We start from the raw sequence: 20,446 nt of genomic DNA on the forward strand, positions 1-20,446 counted from the left end.
GTATCCACAAATTACCTGAAAGATGGGGGAAATGTGTAGCTAGCGATGGACAATACTTTGAATAAAGCACTTCTGATGTTTCTCTTGAAATTATCGTGTTTTCTTTGATTACAAAATCTGTATTAACTAGTAACCGTAATCTAGTAACAGTTTAAGATATGAGAGGAATAAATTCTAATACTGAATTTTTATTCTAATGAAAATTGATTCATTCACCTATATTCAGTTTATCTGTAGATCTTTTGCCTTTGAATTGAAAGCTGGTGGTATGAGTAATGTATCAATAACTTAGCATTTGTCAACTTATATATATTTTTATAAGTGATAAGTTTCTAAAATTGATTTGTATATGAAATAGAAACTATTGAGAATCATTTTCAATCTACTTCTTTATACTATGAACCAAAGAAATGACTAGTTTCTTTTCATTTTGGGGTATCAGAATACTTTGCATTCTAATATATTTCATAAAATAAAATATTTTATTTCCATCAAATAAGCAAAGTTTGCCTTTTCCCTATCAAAGCAAACACTTTGATGGTATACTGATGTAATGAATAATATATGCAGAAAGAATAGCAGCAAAATATCTAATTTCTTTATATAATTTAATATATACACTATTAACACACTGTGCAGAAACAGTATTGTTAGTATACTGAATAATTACCATTAAAACTTACTTTTAAAATACTTTCAACATCAGGCACTGGTGGAACCAGAGCTGTCATTATGCATACTATGTCTTTTTCACATTCCAAAGGGAAATTAAAATTCCTGGTAGCATAGAGAAGAACGCATTTTTTAATATTTAATGCAGGTATAAAAAATCTCATGGCTTCCATTAAAAACTTCACAATTCCACTGTGCACAAATGAAGACAGCTTTTCAAATAACTTACACTTTGCCGAGTTTATAAAAGTGACCATAAAAATACTGCAAGCCCAATAAAAACACAATGGTATAGTATAAAGTCTTTTTTCAAAGTCAAACATTAAAAGGCCTATATTTATACAAATGTACAATATGTTTTAGTACCCTATGACTGGTATTTTTGTTCAGGATTATCTGATTTTAGAAATCTAACTTGAATATTTTTCATTAATTTTCTGCTTTCGAATAGAAAACACCGAGAACTTATAGAGTAAATTTAAAAAACAGGATTGGGCAAAAACTTCACCAAGTGGACTAGTAAACACTTTACATGCTTTAGTTATTGCCCTGCCAAAGGTAAAAATGACCCAATGTTCCATTTTTCTCTTATTTAACTTGAATTTTTAGATAATCATCTAACTACCTCTCCTTTGTATATATAGAAACTCTTTGAGACAAAAGTGTAAAAATTTTAGGTTTTCTGACAAAAATCCAAAATGTCACTAAGCCATTTTCCATTTTCAAAGTGTATTTAAAGAAATGCTTATTTCAATATAAAATCCCAAAGTGCTGAATGAAGACACATTAATAATTCTACTTTAGCCTTAGAGGAATATTATTACAATTGGCTGTTAAATTCCATTTAAGCATTTGCTTTTTATTCTGTAATACTGTAATTTCCAATACATATATCAAAGAAATGAACTGACCTCCCCCCCTCAAAACAATAGTTAAGTATTTCAGCTATAATACAAATCAAATTTTTGGGGAAAAAAGTAATTCATTACAAGATAAATTGATTTTTAAAGTCTTAGAATAATTTTTATAAAAGAACTATAAATATAAATTTTGAAAAACAACACTGCAAATGTCTCTCTCTAGGAAAAAATATACAACTTGTTAGGTACAAGAAAATATAGCATTACTATGGGGTACAATAACTATGGATCTGGCTTATGAAACTTTAAAAACTCACAAAAAGTAATTAGCACCAAAATGATCTAAAACTCCAAATGATATACTGAAGTGATTCCAGGCCCACATGTTTCATTATAAAAAAGTTATATTTAACTTGGGAAGTTTCCCAAGCAATAATAAATATACTATTGTCAATCTGTAGAAGATGTGCTAACTTTACTGATTTTCATCAAAACATTAAGGTAGTGTATAGTAATTATCATATACAATGGTTTGGGCTGAGCAGGGACAATAAAAGTCCAAATTATTTCCCAAATAATATGGGGTTATTTGGTGGGAGTGGGTGGGGAGAAATTCCCCAAGTACAACTTATTTTTAGCGTATTGTTTCATCATTTTTCTTCTAAAACATTTTACTGGAGCTCTTTATAAGACTTATATTGCCCAATTTGAACTGCATATCCTGTTATTTTCCCTGCTCACTTGGTGGTGTTATTTAAGATTTGGCATGGGAATAGGGATATTTAAAAATGGGCACAGATTATAGTATTAACACAAGAATTTTGAATAAGCTACAAGATGTATATTGAACCCTGTTATAATCAAGAGTTGAGTTTTATTTTAAACAATATCCACTTATAATTATATTATAAAACAGCACACAATTTGAAACAAGGCAAGCTTTTTGGCTTTCATGTAGTGAAATATATAACTTCACTAATTATATATATATATATATGGCTACCAAATGTCAATCAACAGCTCATTCAGCCATATTTTAATGTTGTACATAAATAATGACAAGGCAAAGAACAGCAACTAGTCCAAAGGCTTGTAGGCCAAGGAACCACAGCATAACCCAAAAGAAAATGATGATCACTGGTTCCACAATCCGTTCTCCAAGGTACATCCTCGTAAAGCCCATGTTGATGAGGTTTTTGTTCAGCTCACCAAAAAGTGTTCCCATCTTTTTGTAGTCATCTCCAACAGGATCGCCAGCGTGGTTCTGTGATTCTTCACAATCCTTTAAAGACAGGCAGACAAAACAAAACATAAACATGAAAATGAGAAATAGGTGAAGGTTTTTAAGAATAAAGGCTACCTCATAATTCTTCTTTATCTTCCAAAGTACTGGAAGTAAGAATTATACTTCTGATAATCATTCAATAAATACTTGGAATGTTCCTTTTGATTGACATATAGAACTGTGTCTGTGCTCACCTTCCAAGAATGTGGAAAGCACCGATTTATTTTCTGTGAAAATCAGCATTGACTGGACCTTCAACTACCAGAACACTGATTCACAAGATGAAGGAAGGACCTGATTAATTTCCATTCATTCTCTAATTTCCTGGAATTGCACAAAGACAGCTAGCTGCTTACATGAAGAGCCATGTTTGTACTGCTCTTATCAGTGGCCATGATTTCAGAATAACCCTTTCCCAGCAATCTTCTTTTTTGAGGCAGGGCCCTGGATTTGTAAGTAAGCTTTTTTTTAGTGTCTTCCTTTGACACTGATACTTTAAGGATCCTAGCCTCAGATGATTGGAGCATGTCTTGCTGCTACTATTGAGCAATCCTTAGTCATTACTGCTATGATCTTTCAGCCTTTGCCTCAGCTAAGGAGACTTCAGCATAGGCCTTGTCTAAATTCTACAAATGTCTTAAATGCCTCTTATTAATCTCATAGAAAGAAATACATAGTTTACAAATTGAAATAATTTTGTACAATAAGCTCAAAAGTTCACCTAGAAGTCAAGTCCGTTCCCCAGAAAATGTTCATTTGTACCCAATTATACATGACAAGAGAAAAATTCTGAGATACCCAAAAATTATCCAGCTGCCTTCTTATTGACACTTGCAGATTTACCACTTTCACATTATGCAATGAATAATGATTCTTGAATTGTTTAAATCATCCAGAGCTAGTAAAAATTCAACATTGTAGTAGGATCCAGCCCTTTCTTTCAACACCACAAACTTTTTGCTTTGGCTGTGATTGCCACAGGACTGAGTGGGAGAGCTTCTATGTTTGCCCTTCAATCCATGTCATTAGAAGTTTCTCTCTGCTTGACTTTTTGTTAGTCTCACTGTCTTCAAAGAAGCTGATACTTTAACAGCTTAAGCCACTTAGTTCTTGTTCTTTAAGATCAAGATCACAGTTGTGGTGAAAGGAACATGCCTGACTTGTGAGCAATAACCATCACGGATTTTCTACCATTGTAGTCTATAATCACTTTTAACTTTGTTTCCAGGTCAATCACTGGACATTGCTTCTTACTGGCAATATTAGCAGTGGATTTTGTAGGATTAGGACCCATGATGAATAAAACAACATGAGATTATATCAAGCACGAGAGAAAATGATGCATGCAAGAGATATAGCAAACACTAGATATATGAGGCTGCTGCCGGTGTAACACAGGCATACTATTTTTTTTTTATGAGTATAAAGAATACATTCTAAATGATAAAAAATATAAAGTATAATCCTATATAATAAAGAGGTAATATGCAAATTGACCATCACTCCAACACACAAGATGGCTGCCCCCATGTGGTTAAAGATGGCCGCCCCCATGTGGAAAAAAGATGGCCGCCACAAGATGGCCAGCATGGGAGGGCAGTTGGGGGTGATCAGGCCTGCAGGGGAGGGCAGTTTGGGGGGAACCAGGCCTGCAGGGGAGGACAGTTGGAAGGGACCCAGGCCTGCAGGGGAGGGCAGTTGGGGGGGACTAGCCCTGCAGGGGAGGGCAGTTGTGGGTGACCAGGCCGGCAGGGGAGCAGTTAGGCATCGATCAGGCTGGCAGGGGAGTAGTTAGGGGGTGATCAGGCTGGCAGGCAAAAGCAGTTAGGGGCAATCAGACAGGTGAGCGGTTGGGAGCCAGCAGTCCTGGATTGTGAGAGGGATGTCCGACTGCCCGTTTGGGTTTGGGCCTAAACGGGCAGTCGGACATCCCTTGAGGGGTCCCAGGTTGGAGAGGGTACAGGCTGGGTTGAGGGACACCCCCTCCCCCCGTGCATGAATTTTGTGCACCGGGCCTCTAGTAAGTACATAAACCTGTAACATAAGTTTTTTATCATTATCAAGTATTATATACTATATATAATTGTATGTGCTATACTTTTATACAACTGGCAACGCAGTAAGTATATTTACACCAGCATTGCACCACTACATTGTTATGGCTATGATGCAAGTACACAATAGGAATTTTCAGCTCCATTATAATCCTACCAGAGGCCTGGCGCACAAAATTCATGCACAGGGTCAGGGTGTCCCTTAGCCCGGCTTGCACCCTCTCCAATCAGGGACCCCTCGGACATCCCTCTCACAATCCAGGACCGCTGACTCCTAACCGCTCTCCTGCCTGCTTGCCTGATCGGCCCCTAAATGCCCTCCTGCCGGCCTGGGTGCCCCCCAACTGTCCTCCCCTGCTGGCCTGATCTCGCCCCCAACTTCCCTCCCCTGCAGGCCTGGTCACCCCTAACCGCCCTCCCCTGTCAGCCTGGTCTCCCCCCAACTGCCCTCCCCTGCTGGCCTGGTCACCCCCAACTGCCCTCCCCTGCCAGCCTGATCTCACCCCCAACTGCCCTCCCCTGCCAGCCTGATCTCACCCCCAACTGCCCTCCCCTGCCGGCCTGTTCGCCTCCAACTGCCCTCCCCTGCCAGCCTGATTGTCCACACTGCCCTCCCCTGCCAGCCATCTTGTGATGATGTGGGGGCGGCCATCTTGTGATGACATGGGGTGGACATCTTGTGATGATGTGGGTGGCCATCTTGTGACAAAGTGGCGGCAGCCATCTTGTGATGACGTCGCATGACACCACCTAGGCTTTTTAAAAAAATATATATTTTATTGATTTTTCACAGAGAGGAAGTGAGAGGGATAGTTAGAAACATGGATGAGAGAGAAACATCGATCAGCTGCCTCTTGCACACCCCCTTCTGGGGATGTGCCTGCAACCAAGGTACATGCCCTTGACCGGAATCGAACCTGGGACCTTTCAGTCCGCAGGCCGACGCTCTATCCACTGAGCCAAACCGGTTTCGGCTAGGCTTTTATTATATAGGATGGGACCACTATTATATATGTGGTCTCTCATTGACTGAGACGTTGATATGTGGTACATGACTATAGAATGTGCTCCAGTGATCATGGAAAGGTTGCTTTTATAAATATTTTTTGATTGACTATGATTATGGAGAGACAAATATTAAGGAGGAAGAACAAGGACAGAAAAAATTTCAATCAGTTTCAGAGGGCTTTTAGACTGAAAAGTCTTTTCCCAAAAAAGTACTGGAACTTAATCCACTCTACCATCTCACTCAACCTCTCAAAAGAAAGACATTTCTTGAAAAAGATCTTGTTACTTTCATTTAAAAGGGCAGGAGTCTCACATTTGCAAAACACCAACAAGAGAGTTTCATTCTGTAATAAACAAACGCATGGAATATATATTAAGAAAGAAGTAGTTTTATATTTTAAAAATTTCTGATTACTTATATATTTAGCCCTTTGGGCTTTCATTTTCTCCTTGCAGTTTAGAGCTCACAGTCTACCATTTTCACTATGACTTCATAGCCATATGATCTCCCCGACTCCCTGACTTACAGTAGCCTCCAATTTCCCTCTTTCTTCTACTGGGCTAAAAATTGTGCTCAGATGCATTATCCTGGTGTTCTTAGTACTTCTTCCATGTTATCAATCCTTTCAGTCACTTCTTGATAACTGTCCATCCAATTCCTCATATTTATTGCTCCAAATCTTTGTCACATTTTTATCTTCTCCCTCCTAGAGGTATTGCTATTTCCTTTTAAGGTTAACAATGAATCATAATCCCAAATGCTTCCACCCATACATCTAAGTACTTTGTACTGTAACACACCTTTTCATTCCTAAAGCAAAAGAAGCAAAATAGAAATCCTGATTAGAATGGGAACACTTGTCTATCAGGCACACTTCCTCTTAAGACAAAGAAAGGCAAAGTTATTACAAAATCAGAGGCACTAGTCAGAATCTGAAGCACTAAATAGATGACTGATTCTTAAAAGCACTAGGTCTATCACTGATGCTGCTGTTATGGTTTTTTTCACCATAATCTATTGAAAGAGTCACCCCAACATTTATGACTTTGTGAATATTTTTATTTTAAGTCAGATTTTAGAATAGAAGTTTTAAGTATGTATCTGGGCCAGTGATTTTCAATTGTGTGCAGCAAGAATTTTTAAAACATACAATACCCACTGGTTGAAAATTGCTGATCTAGGCTAACACTATATAGCTTTATGAAAATTTGAAAATAGCATAAGTTTGCTTATCCTATCTAATAAAGAGGGAATATGCTAATTGACCCTAACTCCCTCACAAAGATGGCGGTGCCCACAGCCAATAAGGAGGGAATATGCTAATTGACTGTCACGCCCTCAAAGATGGCAGTGCCCACAACCACAAGATGGCGGCACTTAGTCCCCTCAGCCCTGCCTGCCTCCGGAGTCCCCCAGTCCCCTCAGCCCCCCAGCCGCCCAGGGCCAGCCTAAGGCGCAGGCAAGCCTCAGATGGTGGCTGCCCAGCCACCTAGGGCCGGCCCCAGGGATGATCAAATGACTAAACAAGCAGGCTGCGTGGGGTGACCAGGTTGGCAGGGGGGACAGTTGGGGACGACCAGGCTGGTGGGGGGGGCATTTGGGGGCAACCAGGCCGGTGGGGGGCAGTTAGGGGCGACCAGGTCAGTGTGGGGGGGTGCAGTTGGGGGCAACCAGGCCGGCAGAGGAGGGTAGTTGGGGGCAACCAGGCCAGCGGGGGGGGGGGGCAGTTAGGAGCAACCAGGCTGGCAGTGAGGGGGCAGTTGGGGGCAACCTGGCCGGCAGCAGGGGGGAAGTTAGGGGTGACCAGGCCAGCGGGGGGGGCAGTTAGGGGCGATCAGGCCGGCACGCAGAGGCAGTGAGGGGCGATCAGGCAGGCAGGCAGGCAGGTGAGCAATTAGGAGCCAGCAGTCCAGGATCGTGAGAGGGTGCAGGCTGGGCTGAGCGGACCCTTCCCCCGTGCATGAATTTCGTGCACTGGGCCTCTGGTGCTATTATATATCTTTTCCCTATCATAGTTGAAGAGTTAAAGATTAACATGACTGGTATGTTTAATAGAACTCTGCAAATATATGAGCCATCCTTGTTAGAATTATGTTGCCTTTAAGATCTATATTGGGAATTTTGTCTCAGAGCAAAGTTAACCATACTTAAGAATCTGACGATATGTCAAACAGCTATAAAAATGCCACTCATATAACAGTGTTTGGGAGCTGTCTGTTGTGTTCTACATAATAACAACTTCTTGTTTTTTATACTGCACTTTTTGTTAAATCTAGTGACTTGGCTAATTATTTTCTTTGCAGTTCTGAAATAACCACTATGGTGCAGTTCTTATAAAATAAAATGCCTATTAAATTATCAATTAACCATTTGGACAAAGTGGGGGGAAAGTTTAATTGGTTTTCACATGACACTAAATAATCTATAGAAATTTAGTCTTGTAGATAAAGAGAGTATGTAGGTTTATGATATTTCTTATGGAAAAATTCTTTGAAAAACAGTCTATCTATATAAAGCCACCTTGTTTTATAATGAAGTATATTAGTTTTTTTTAATTTTAGGTGAATGGTGATACAGTGAAAATGACTACAAGTTTTCTGCCTATTGTAATAGTCTGTAGTTACATTATTCTCTTCTCTCAGCATGTTTGCACCTGCATTTTATCCAAGATGTGTTGTGCACTACCCGTGCCAAGCCTGCTCGGTCCTGACTGGTTTACCAGACTGGCAGCTGTTTACTTCCAGGAAACCACCCTCTGGTTCTTAGTATGTGTCGCGTCCTCTCAGAGAACCACTGATCCTTGATTACTGAAAACTCCAACTCTAAGAATTCACAGTTCTTGACTCACAGAACAGTCTGGCTTGCAAAGTAAACCCTTTAGTTAACTTAGTTCAATTCAATAAATAATAATTGAATGCATACCATGAGCAAGGTAAGTGCTGTGGGGCATGCAAAATAAATAATCCATACTCCCTGAGTTGCTTAATATATAGGAAAGTTGCTTAATATATAGGAAAAGATACCAGTATGTACTCAAACCACTATATTAAAACATGGCTGCACACTCCCTTACTAGTAAAAATCATCTGTACTTTTATACAAGATTCATAGTTTTATCTTCCTGAGCATTACTTCTCAGCTCAGGAAACCTTTCAGATTTCTAGACTTATATGGTCAACTGTCTATTCAGCATTTCCTCAGAGATGTCTTACAGGAACCTCAAACTCAACATGCCCTGTACCAAACTCAATCATTTGCCCTACACTTGCCCTTCCTTCAGGGTCCCCTACCTCCGTGAATGGCATGACCCAGAAGTGCAAGCGAGAGGCCTGCTAGTCACTCTACATGTCTTTATCGCCTTTGTCCTTTTGGCTCAACTTTTGCTAGCTCATTTCCCTCTGAGTTTGTGTTGGAACTCCTCAGGGACTTATCTGTAGGCCAGCTTTTCTTCTTTATAAGTCTCTCCTGATGGAGATTTTATTAGTGTTTCTATGATTTATATGCTGAAGACTTTCATTTTTAATTAATAAATTTTTATGTTTTCATTGATTTCAGAGAGGAAGGGAGAGGGAGAGAGAGAGATAGAAACACCAATGAGAAAGAATCATGGATCGGTTGCCTCCTGCACATCCTCTACTGGGGATTGAACCTGCAACCTGGGCACCTGCCCTAACCAGGAATTGAACCTTGATCTCCGGTTCATGGGTCGACGCTCAACCCCTGAACCACATGCGCAGGGCTAGACTTTAATTTTTTAAATCCCACTCTGGCTAAGAAAAACATTATTGGTGAAATATATTTAATCTCCTTAGAAAAAATATCCCTATAGTTTAAATTTGATCCCCCCCATTTTTTAAGTGAAATCCCCCATACTATTCCATTTATTCAAATAAACTTATTAAACACACATATTCCAAGCATTTGCTCATCACAAAAACGCCGTAAGGCAGATGTTATTATACTCTGGGGGTGAAGCCATGCCCCAAAATCAGTCATCCAGCCAGGATTTGAACTCAGGAATCTTCTGACTATAAATTCTGAGTTCTTTCCAATAAACTGCTCTTCAAACTTGTAAATCCCTTAGTGCAAAGGAAATGAACCAGGTATTAAAAAGAAAGCAATATATTTGAACAAATTCCTTATGAGGTGAGATACATGACAGATACTCCTTAAGAAATATAAATAATGAAATTTGCTAATGGAAGTAAGTCCATAATTCAATTTATTTTTTCCTCTCATCTTTTCACAAAGGATTTGAATTTCCTTGCGTAGGAACAAATAAATAAAATAGTAATAAAAAAATAAAGAACTGGAAGAGGGGATAGGTGAGAAAGAATTGAAAAACTTGACTGGGGAAAGATACGTTGTTAACACAATTACTAAGACTGAGCCTTACATTTGGCTCTCCCTTCCGGGGGAGTCAAAGCAAAAGGAGAAACACAGGCAAGTAAGTACTTCTCACTTCCTTTAGGCCTGTGCAAGTATCAGCACAGCAAGCCTTTCATGACTGCCTTGTTTGAAACAACAATCCTACCCCATACCCATACTCCCTATCTACCTTCCGTACTTTTATTTTTTTTCCCAAAAAAATAACCCATGGATGTTTTGCTCATTTATTCACTGTTTCTCTCTCTCCCTAGTACAGTGTTGTGCCTGTTTCTGTTTGTGTCTTTGTGTCCCCGCTGCCTAGAGCAGTGCCTGGAAAACAGTAGGAGCTCAATAAATTTTTTATAAATTAAATTTATTGGGGTGGCATTGTTTAATAACATAAGATTCAAGTATACAATTATATAATCATCTACATATTGCATTCTGTGCTCACCACCCAAAGTCTAGTCTCCCTCCATCACAGATATATTTGACTCTCTTTACTCTCTTCATCCTCCCCCAAACCCCTTACCCCTCAATAACATTTTTCAATGCATGAATGAGAAGCTATCAAGGGTATATGTATATGCTATACAAAAAATAAGGAACAAATAATAAATACATAAAATGTCTATAATACAATGACTATAATTAGTTATTAAAGCAATTCATATTCAATATAATACAAATGGAGAAAGAAAATATCTTCAGCATATGGCCAGATGGTTAGCACAAATGAATTCTAAAATTAGTAGCCAAGGATAGAATATACAAATACTGATTTCCAAATAGTTAATAATTTAAACTCCAAAGGGAAAATATTATCATCCAAATATGGCTGAATCATTATAGCCTTTTTATTATATTACTATTAAACTATGTATGCACACATACTGAATAATGAAGAAATAAATATGGCATTTTCTTTAAATTTTCTTCATATATTTATTATCAATTGTTTTACACAGTTGGTCATGCTAAAATAGTTAATTCTCTATGAAGAAATCACTTAATTCTCGACCTACTTTAAATTTAAAAGCTTAAACTAAATGTGCTTCTTCACTCTTGTGAAACTCTTGAATAGATGAAGTTGTCTCTGAAACCAATAACCATTGGTTATTGCATATGGATAAAATATGCTAGAATGATATGAACAAGAAATTGGGATTTGTGTGCTAATAAAAAGTAGACATAGCTATGGAATCCTTGGAGCAGCAATATTTTGTTTTTTGGTAGTTCTTTTAGTATCAGGTTAATTTTAGTTCTATAACTCATCAGAAAGAACTCCAATAGAAATCAATCCTTGCTTTTCACATGCATATAAGTCACATACACATTGAACGAATATATACAATATTACCATGAAAGGAGATTAGAATAGAGTTAATATTTTCTAGTAGCATGAGACATTATAAAGAAATGGAGTACCCTCTATCCACAAATTACTCTGTGTGGTGATTTTTATAAATTACCTTCTTTATTACTATAAGGAAGTTAAGAATAAGCAAAAAATTAAAAATATGGGGTGTCTCATGAGCAACGATGCGTTGTTTAGAATATTATATAGCCTTCATGGCTTTTGAGCTATTTTGCAGGTCTGTAGAAAACTGACAGCAATGCAAAATAATTCTTATCTATCCACATGTAAACAAATTCTGTTCCAGGGAAGGTTCCCTCCCCTGCCTATGGAAAGAGCCAGTAAGTTTCATGTCCACGTGTAAGTTCATTTCAACATATATTTTCTCCATATACTTGTTTTTGTTTCTTTGATTTTTTTCTTTGAATCAGATGTAACACTCCCTGGGTCCCTCATTAATAATCCTATCTAATAAAGAGGGAATATGCTAATTGACCATCACTCTGTCACAAAGATGGCTGCACCCACAGCTGAGGCCAAGTTCCCTTAAGGAGCCTTAATGAGCCATCAGCAGGGACCTGAGGCTACGCCCTCCCCCGCCCCAGTGGGGCTTGACTGGGGACCTCAGGCCTCGCCCCCCACCCAGCAGGGCTTGACAGGGGACCTCAGACCATACAACCCCGCCCTGGCGTCAGGCTGGGGGACCTCAGGCCACGCCTCTTGCCTTGGCACCAGGCCGGGGGACCTCAGGCAGCACCCACCACCTGGCGGGGCTTGACAGGGGACCTCAGGCCGTGCTCCCTATCCAGTGGGGCTTGACGGGGGACCTCAAAGTGCACCCCCAGTGCTGGGTCGGGGGAACTCAGGCCGCACCCCCCTCCCAGCGGGGCTTGATGGGGGACTTGAGGCTGCGCCCCCCACCCAGCGGGGCTTGACAGGGGATCTCAGGCCGTGTCCCCAACCTGGCGGGGCTTGACAGGGGACCTCAAGGCACTCCCCCCCTGCCCCATCTGGGGGATCTCAAGGCCACGCCCCCCCATCCTGGTGCCAGGCCAGGGGACCTGAGGCTATGTCCCCTGCCCAGCGGGGCTTGACAAGGGTGGGACTGGCCGGGTCTGGATCTAGCCCAATGGGGGGGTGGTGGCTGGGTCTGGGTCTCACGCGATTTTGAGGTGCATGTGGGTGGGCAGGGACTTGACTCTGGGTCCTCCTTTTAATGTGCACGAATTTCGTGCACCGGGCCACTAGTGAGTTAAATAAAATCCTTAATGCCTGTTCATTTTACATGTAATAATAGCTATAACATTACCTCTTTTTGCAAATAATCCTTTATAATCGCCATTATTAAAAATGGCTAATTTGCATTTTAACTTACGTTATCTCTGGGTTTCATTTATTATCTTCCTATATTCACTTCAAGAACAGTTAGAAACAAAACTGCAAATTTAGAGTAATTACGTAGATTAATAACAGTATTCCACACTCTATGTTCATTAGCATTTCACCTTCTTGATATTATGGTGGTTTTTAAATGCAACATATCAAGGAACACAATCCTTGCCTAAATTCTTACAAATGTCTTACAGGGCTCATTAGTTCAATGGTAACTAAAACCACTAGTTTCTTTGTTGTTGATTCTGATCATAGAATATACTCCTGTTATATACAAAGTCCTCTCTCTAATTTCTGTCATGATCATTTTTTGCCACATTGCTTCAGCAAAAACATCAACTGAGTTTTTACCAACATACTAGTATCACTTTGTATAGAAGTTTTTGCAGGCTCTGTACTACCTCAGAGATACCAGATTAATTCTCTGAAGCATAATGTGATCTCTACTTTCATGGAGATTGTGGTTTAGTGTGAACCTGTGAAGGGGTGAATGAGAAGTGGCAGAGAATAAACACGTTAACAAATAAATAATTTCAAATAGTGTGAGAGCTATAAGGAGAATAAAACAGAGTAGTGGAAGAGAGGAAGCTGATGATCTGATGCGCTGCATAGGAAAAATATTGGGAAGAAGTCCTGAGACAGAACTGAGCTGGCTTGCCTTGTGCAGTGATTGTGACTGTGATCCACAATTAGATATATTTTATTTCTGGACCCATATAAACTAAAGTTCCATGGCACGACACTCATACCATCTGGGATACATTTGAACCATTTCTATCCTATCCTATGCTATACACAATCTACTAAGTTGATTTCATGCCCCAACACTAGCTTGATGGTTAAGAACTCAGGCTTTAAGCATGGGTTTAAATCTGAACTCCGCAATTTACTAGCTGTGATACTTTGTGTTATTTAACCTTGCTGTGCTTTAGTTTTTAAATCGTTAAAGTGGAGCAATACAATATCTACTCATGAGGTTTGATATCTGGTTTCCCTTCAGAAAGACTAAACCAATTTACACTTCTAACTTTAGTGTATTCTTATTTCATATACTGTTTCTCTAAACCCACACTATTCATCTTTTTAATCTTTAACAACTTGATAGGTAAAAAATCATTCCTAATAGTTTTAATTTGCATTTTTTTATTTCTAGTGAAACTGACATGTTTTCCTGCTTATTATTGGATACTAAATGTAGTTGCAGTTTCATTTACAACACAATGTGCAAAAATATGTTAAATAAAAATTTATAATTATATAAATCTTCACCTAACCACAGCATTATATTACATAATTTATTATATTACATAATTTATAACATGTTTACTATTACTTTAGAACTTGTTTGTCAATGCAAAGTTATAGCCTCCATTTATACTATTTCCCATTAAACTACATATAACCAATAAAGAAAAAAAAAGTTTTTGAGGAGATGGATAAAAAATTAATGAGAATATCAGCTAGTTCTTGAATTAGTCTTTGAAATTAGTATAAACCAAACAATATTAAAATTTGTATTCATTTTCATTTTAACTAAAAGGATTCAATACTTTAAATCATAGTTGCAAATATAGACAAATGAAACAACCAAGTTTTAAAAAAGATACATACAGTATCAGCCATATCTATCAAACATATTAAAAGAGTTGCCTATTGTAGTGGAAGAGTATGCCGTCTATATATATAAAAGCCTAAGTGACTGTCCGACCATTCGCCTGGCAGCTATGAGGCACAATGATCACCAGGGGGCAGACACTTCGATTAGTAGAGGAGGGAGCCCGATTCCTCTCGGAATCGGCCATGGGTTAGGTTGCTGCTGGGGCACTGTCGGCCCCGAATCTGCTTCATCCGCACCCCAGACCCAGAAAGGAGGGAGGAGGGAGCCCAATTCCTCACGGAATTGGCTGTGGGTTAGGTTGCTGCTGGGGGAGAGCAGGAAGAGATTAACCAAAGATCTTATATGCATACTAGAGGCCTGATGCATGGATTTGTGCACTGGTGGGGTCCCTCGGCCTGGCCTGCGGGGAGAGGACAGAAACCAGCTCTCCGACATCACCCAAGGGGTCCCGGATTGCAAGAGGGCGCAGGCCAGGCCGAGGGACCCCACCGGTGCACGAATCTGTGCACTGGGCCTCTAGTTCATAATTATGCTAGAGGCCCGGTGCATGAAATTCTTGCATGGTTAGGGTCCCTAGGCCTGGCTGGTGATCAGGGCCGATTGGGGCCTTCTGGCTGCTGGCCAAGGCCTTCCTTCCCTGTCTGCTGGCCAGGGCCTTCCTTCGATCTGTGCTGCCCCCCTGGTGGTCAGTGCACATCATAGCAAGCGATCGAACTCCCAGTCTCCCGGTTGAACTCCCGAGGGGACACTTTGCATATTATCAATATATATATATAGACACTTGAACAACATACTACTTGTTTTTAAGAAATGAAGCCTCTGGTGACATTATCAAGTGCCTTGGATAATACAGGGCAGTACAGCAATCTTCCCTTATTATGTGCCAAGATCCCCAATGGATGCTGGAAACCAGGGATAGTACCCTATATATACCATGTTTTTTCCTATACATACATACCTGTGATAAAATTTAATTTATAAATTAGATGTAGTAAGAGATGAACAATCCTACCTTATAATAGAGAAACATGCAAATTGACCGCACCTCCGCTATGCCCATGATTGGGCCTGCGAGAGGCTGGGGGCGGGACTCCGGGTGGCTTATCCGGTGGTTGAGAAGACCAAGATGGCGGCGCCCAATCCTCTTAGTTCCGGGGGTCCCGGGGGCGATCGCCACCCTGGGGGGGCATGGCCGGGCCGAGTCAGGCGCTCCCGGGGGCAATCGCCACCCTGGGGGGGCGTGGCTGGGCCCAGCCAGCTGCTCCCGGGGGTCCCGGGGGCGATCGCCATCCTGGGGGGGGCGTGGCCGGGCCAGCCAGCCGCTCCCGGGGGCGATCGCCACGCTTGGGGGGTGTGGCCGGGCTCAGCCAGATGCTCACCGGGGGTCCTGGGGGCAATCGCCACGCTGGGGGGGCGTGGCCGGGCCGAGCCAGACGCTCCCAGGGGCGATCACCACCCTGTGGTGGCGTGGCCGGGCCGAGCCAGAGGCTCCCGGTGGTGATCGCCACCCGGGGGGGGGGGGGGGGGGGAGGGGCGTGGCCGGGCTGAGCCAGATGCTCCCGGGGGTCCCAGGGGTGATCGCCACCCTGGGGGGGCGTTGGCAGGACTCTCCCAGCCCCTCCCAGGGTCCCTGGGAACATTGCAGGCATGTAGTTGCTGAGACCCAGACCAGGCCTCTGGCCACAGATTCATAGCTTTGTGGAGACCTAGGGCAGGGATCTGCCTCATCTGCAGAGAGACAGAGGTTCTGCAGTGCCCCCAAGATGTGGGTGGGCCCAGCCAGGGATCAAGGGGTATGGAAGGACTCCTGGCAGAGGGGCAAGGACCCTCACCCCTGAGGCGGGAGTTGAGGGGTGGAGCCACCTCAGTGAAGGGGTGCTGCACTGCAGGGTACTGGACTGACTGACATGATTCAGAGAAGCTCCCAGTGCTAATGGGCCTCGCTCAGGAGGCCTTCACACTTCAGAGGCAGTGACTACTGCTCCTGCCTTCACCCAAAAGCAAGCTCGCTACACCCTGCCCCATAGCAGAGCATGCTTAGGCAGTGAGTGGGAAGCCTTCCACCTGCTTCAGAGAAGCGGGGGCAGTAAAGAATGGGGGGAGAGGAAAGAATGTGGAGCATTAGCAATGAAGAGGTGCTTGAGAAAGAGGCTGGGAAGCCTGACTGGAAGGTTTGTTCTGTTTGCTGGGCCACTGCCCCTTAGGAAGCACAAAGAGCATGGCTCTGAGGGCTTCCTTTGTGCTGAGTCAAGTTCCACAGCCAACTGGAATTGGCCTCAGTTTCCTGGTCTGTAAAATGGATGAAGCGTGTCCCAGTGCCTTCTATGAGCTTTGATGGCCAATTGAGATACTATATAAAGAAAATGAGGGAAGAAGTGAGAAAGAAAAGGAAGGATGAGAAACACAAAAGAAAGACTAAAAGGAACCTGTAAACCCATTGTCACTTAAATAGGGAATATAGTCAGTAGTGTTGTAATGATGGTATGATGCCAGGTGGGTACTAGATATATCAGGGAACACTTTGTAAAGTATATGATTGTCTAACCACTATTCTGAAACTAATATAAAACCTGAAACCAATACAAAATAATGTTGAATGTAAAGACATGAAAATTGGAGTGAAATATTTATAAATTTCAAAGTTTAAATAAAAGCTGTAAAGGAAGGAAGGGGAGAATAAAAAGTGTTTTTCATTTTGCCACTTCATTAAAAAGACAGTTGTCTTTATATGGTGCTTTTATACTTTTCTAAGTCATTATCTCATTTTAATTTCCGGGCAACTTAAAGACAAGATAAGTATTCCCTCCACTATTCAAAGAAAGGAAATCTTGGTGTCTGGTCCTAATGATTCAATCGTCAAGCCCTTATTGTAAAGCAGGGTTAGTAAAATTTTCTGTGCAGGGTCATATCTATACTAATAAAAGCCTTGGGGGTGATCAGGCCAGCAGGGGAGGGTATTTGGGGGCAATCAGGCCAGCAAGGAAGCAGTTAGGGGGCAATCAGGCAGGTAGGTGAGCGGTTAGGAGCCAGTGGTCCCGGATTGTGAGAGGGATGTCCAACTGCAGGATTAGGCCCGATTCCACAGGATCGGGCCTAATCCTGCAGTTGGACATCCCCTGAGGGGTCCCATATTAGAGAGGGTGCAAGCTGGGCTGAGGGACACCCTCCCCAGTGCACGAATTTTGTGCACCGGGCCTCTAGTAACTAATAATAATTAAACAACATACTGTAATAAACGTTATGTGAATATGATCTGTCTCTCAAAGTATCTTATTGTACTATACTCACTCCTTTTTCTGTGATGTGACATGATACAATGCCTATGTGATGAGATGAACTGAGGTGAATGACTTGGGCATTGTGACAAAGTGTTAAGACTACGTATAGGGAAACTTGAACACAAGCACTGTGATACCTTGACAGTGGATCTGATGTCCCAGATAGCTACTACGTGACTAATGGCAGGTAGTTTGTACAGTGTGGAGACGCCGGTCAAAGGGATGATTTATGTCCCGGGCAGAAAGGAAGCAAGTCTTCAAGATATTTCATACTACTCACAACAGTGTGCAACTTAAAACCTATGAATTGTTTATTTCTGGAATTTTCCATTTAATATTTTTGGACTGCACTTGACTGAAGATAACTGAAACCATAGATAAGGGGGAACTACTGTATGCTACCTAAAGATGGAATAGCTTGTCTATTGAAAGTAGCCAAATCAAACATCTTTTCCGAAAAATAACTCTCCTTCTCAATTCTCAACTTCTAGCAGTGACAAGAGCCTCTTTTGTATGTAATTACCTCTGAAAATCATGGGATAGGGAACTCTGATTGCAATCAGCCTGATGAAATTTGCCAGTCACGAAAAATCGAACTTAAATTCCCTGCCTCTGTAGATGATCTGCATGTATCTGAGTAAAATTTTGATCAAGAGAATAGAAAACAAAAATAAATTTATTTCACATTAACTAGAAAAGGGAATAAAAAAATGTGAAACACAGATGTTAGAGAAAAATTATATCAAAGGTAGTATAGTAAAAAATCACAAATGAAATTTAATTTTCTTAACATGTGTTCACATATTAAGTATTAATAATTTATCCTTCATTTTCCAAAAAGTTCAAAACATATTCACCATGATTTCTCTTTGCTCAGAATTTTGATAAACTATAGCTGTTGCCATAAGAGACTAGCAACAACAAATAAAGCCAATCACTTCTTTCTATGCCAAGATAAGGCAAAGCTACCAATGAGGTTAAATGGAAAAAAACACTGGATATGGGAAAAGATTAGATCAGAGAGAGAAAGTATCTTTTGTTTCAAGTTTATTAGAAATTCAATTTCTCTGCTCAAATAAAACTAATCCTTGATTGTCTTATCAATTCCCTTAAATACACACACACACACACACACACACACACACACACACACACACTTAATGAACCAAAACATGACTAGTTGGGACTCAAGGTTTTTGAAGATATGTGACTGCTACTGCAAGATAAGATTGTAACTACAGAGAAGACAGAAACTAAAGACACTGTGGCAAAGGCTTAAAGAAGACTTGAATAAGGATATAGAGTTTCTACTTAGGCCTCTTAGGGCAAAGCTAATGTCATGGTACATGTAGCTTTCCCTTTAACATTGCTTTCAATGATCAGGCAGTGGAGAAAACAGGAAGAACAACTCCTTACGATGCCAAAAAAGAAGAAGGCCTTAAGAGAAAAACCAGAAAAATGTTTAAAATATTGATTTCTTAATTTCACACTTATTTTGAATAAGAAATTAAAAATAAATTGGACAGTGGGTGGGTATTCTTTTTCCTAGCAAGGATCAGTGACCTACAACAAAAAAATCAACTGAAAATCTACACAAAAAGCAACATAATGTAGGTTGGCAGGTTAATTTTTAATTTTTTAAAATCCTCACTTGAGGATATGTTTTTATTTTTTTAATTGATTTTGAGAGAGAGAAACATTGATTGGTTGCCTCCTATATGAGCCCCAACCAGGATCAAACCTGCAACCTATATATGTGCCCTGACTGGGTGTTGAACCCACAACCTTTTAGTGTGTGGGGTGATGCTCCAACCAACTGAGCCACCTGGCCAAGGCAGGTTAAATTTTTTTAGATAAATATAAAATATATAATTTTTAGATTAGGAAATCTTAATGTGTTTTTCAGTAAATAAATATTCATTCTTGAAATCTGAAAATTACATATATTAAAATTATGGACAAAAAAGGGGTTCAATGGAAAACAATCTCACAGGGTGATCTCATCAAAAATTCCTAACTGGGAAGGTCATGGTGGGTAGTCATGCCCCAGGCATATAACTTCTTTATTTTTGCCTAAAGCAAGCCATGTCCAGTTTTTGTGCATCTAGGTTATCACACCTTTGGAATACCCAATTTCAGATCCCTCCTTCTAATACATGACCACCTTTTTAGACCCCTCCTCCTAAAGCAATGACCACCCAAAGAGAGAACCTGCAATCCAATGCATGTGTGAACACACTCAAGAGTTTAGCTATTCTGTAATTTGATCCCCGTCTTTCTTCCACCTTCATGTTTTACATTTCCTCCTTAATCTCAAATTCATAAAATAAACTGCAAACTTTTTCTCAGAAGCATTTTTTTTCTGTTAAGATCTTGCTTCTAGGTATATTCTCTGTTTGGCTCAAATAAGTTACTATAAAAATTCTCTACCAGTTTGGATAGTTTTACATCTACAAAATTCAGTACTATCATGTGGTTGGTTGATAGGAATAAGAAGGGAACCAGGGGATAAGATGAGGGTGAAATGCCATATTTTTCTGTATAAGATCCCCC

The 20,446-nt window shown here is 40.6% G+C and overlaps 1 protein-coding gene across 1 annotated transcript in view; it reads right to left on the minus strand.

Annotated features, from left to right (window-relative positions):
- Nucleotides 1-786: 786 nt before the first annotated feature.
- Nucleotides 787-20,446, minus strand: part of FAM241A (family with sequence similarity 241 member A) — a 29,889-nt gene continuing 10,229 nt past the window's right edge. Inside the window, exon 2 of the mRNA XM_054726626.1 lies at nucleotides 787-2,814. Within this exon, the coding sequence (XP_054582601.1) occupies nucleotides 2,569-2,814 (246 nt within the window). The 3' untranslated portion in view covers nucleotides 787-2,568. The remainder of the gene's footprint in view (nucleotides 2,815-20,446) is intronic.

The sequence above is a fragment of the Eptesicus fuscus genome, chromosome 2 (genome assembly GCF_027574615.1).
Source record: "Eptesicus fuscus isolate TK198812 chromosome 2, DD_ASM_mEF_20220401, whole genome shotgun sequence".
Taxonomy (NCBI): domain Eukaryota; kingdom Metazoa; phylum Chordata; class Mammalia; order Chiroptera; family Vespertilionidae; genus Eptesicus; species Eptesicus fuscus.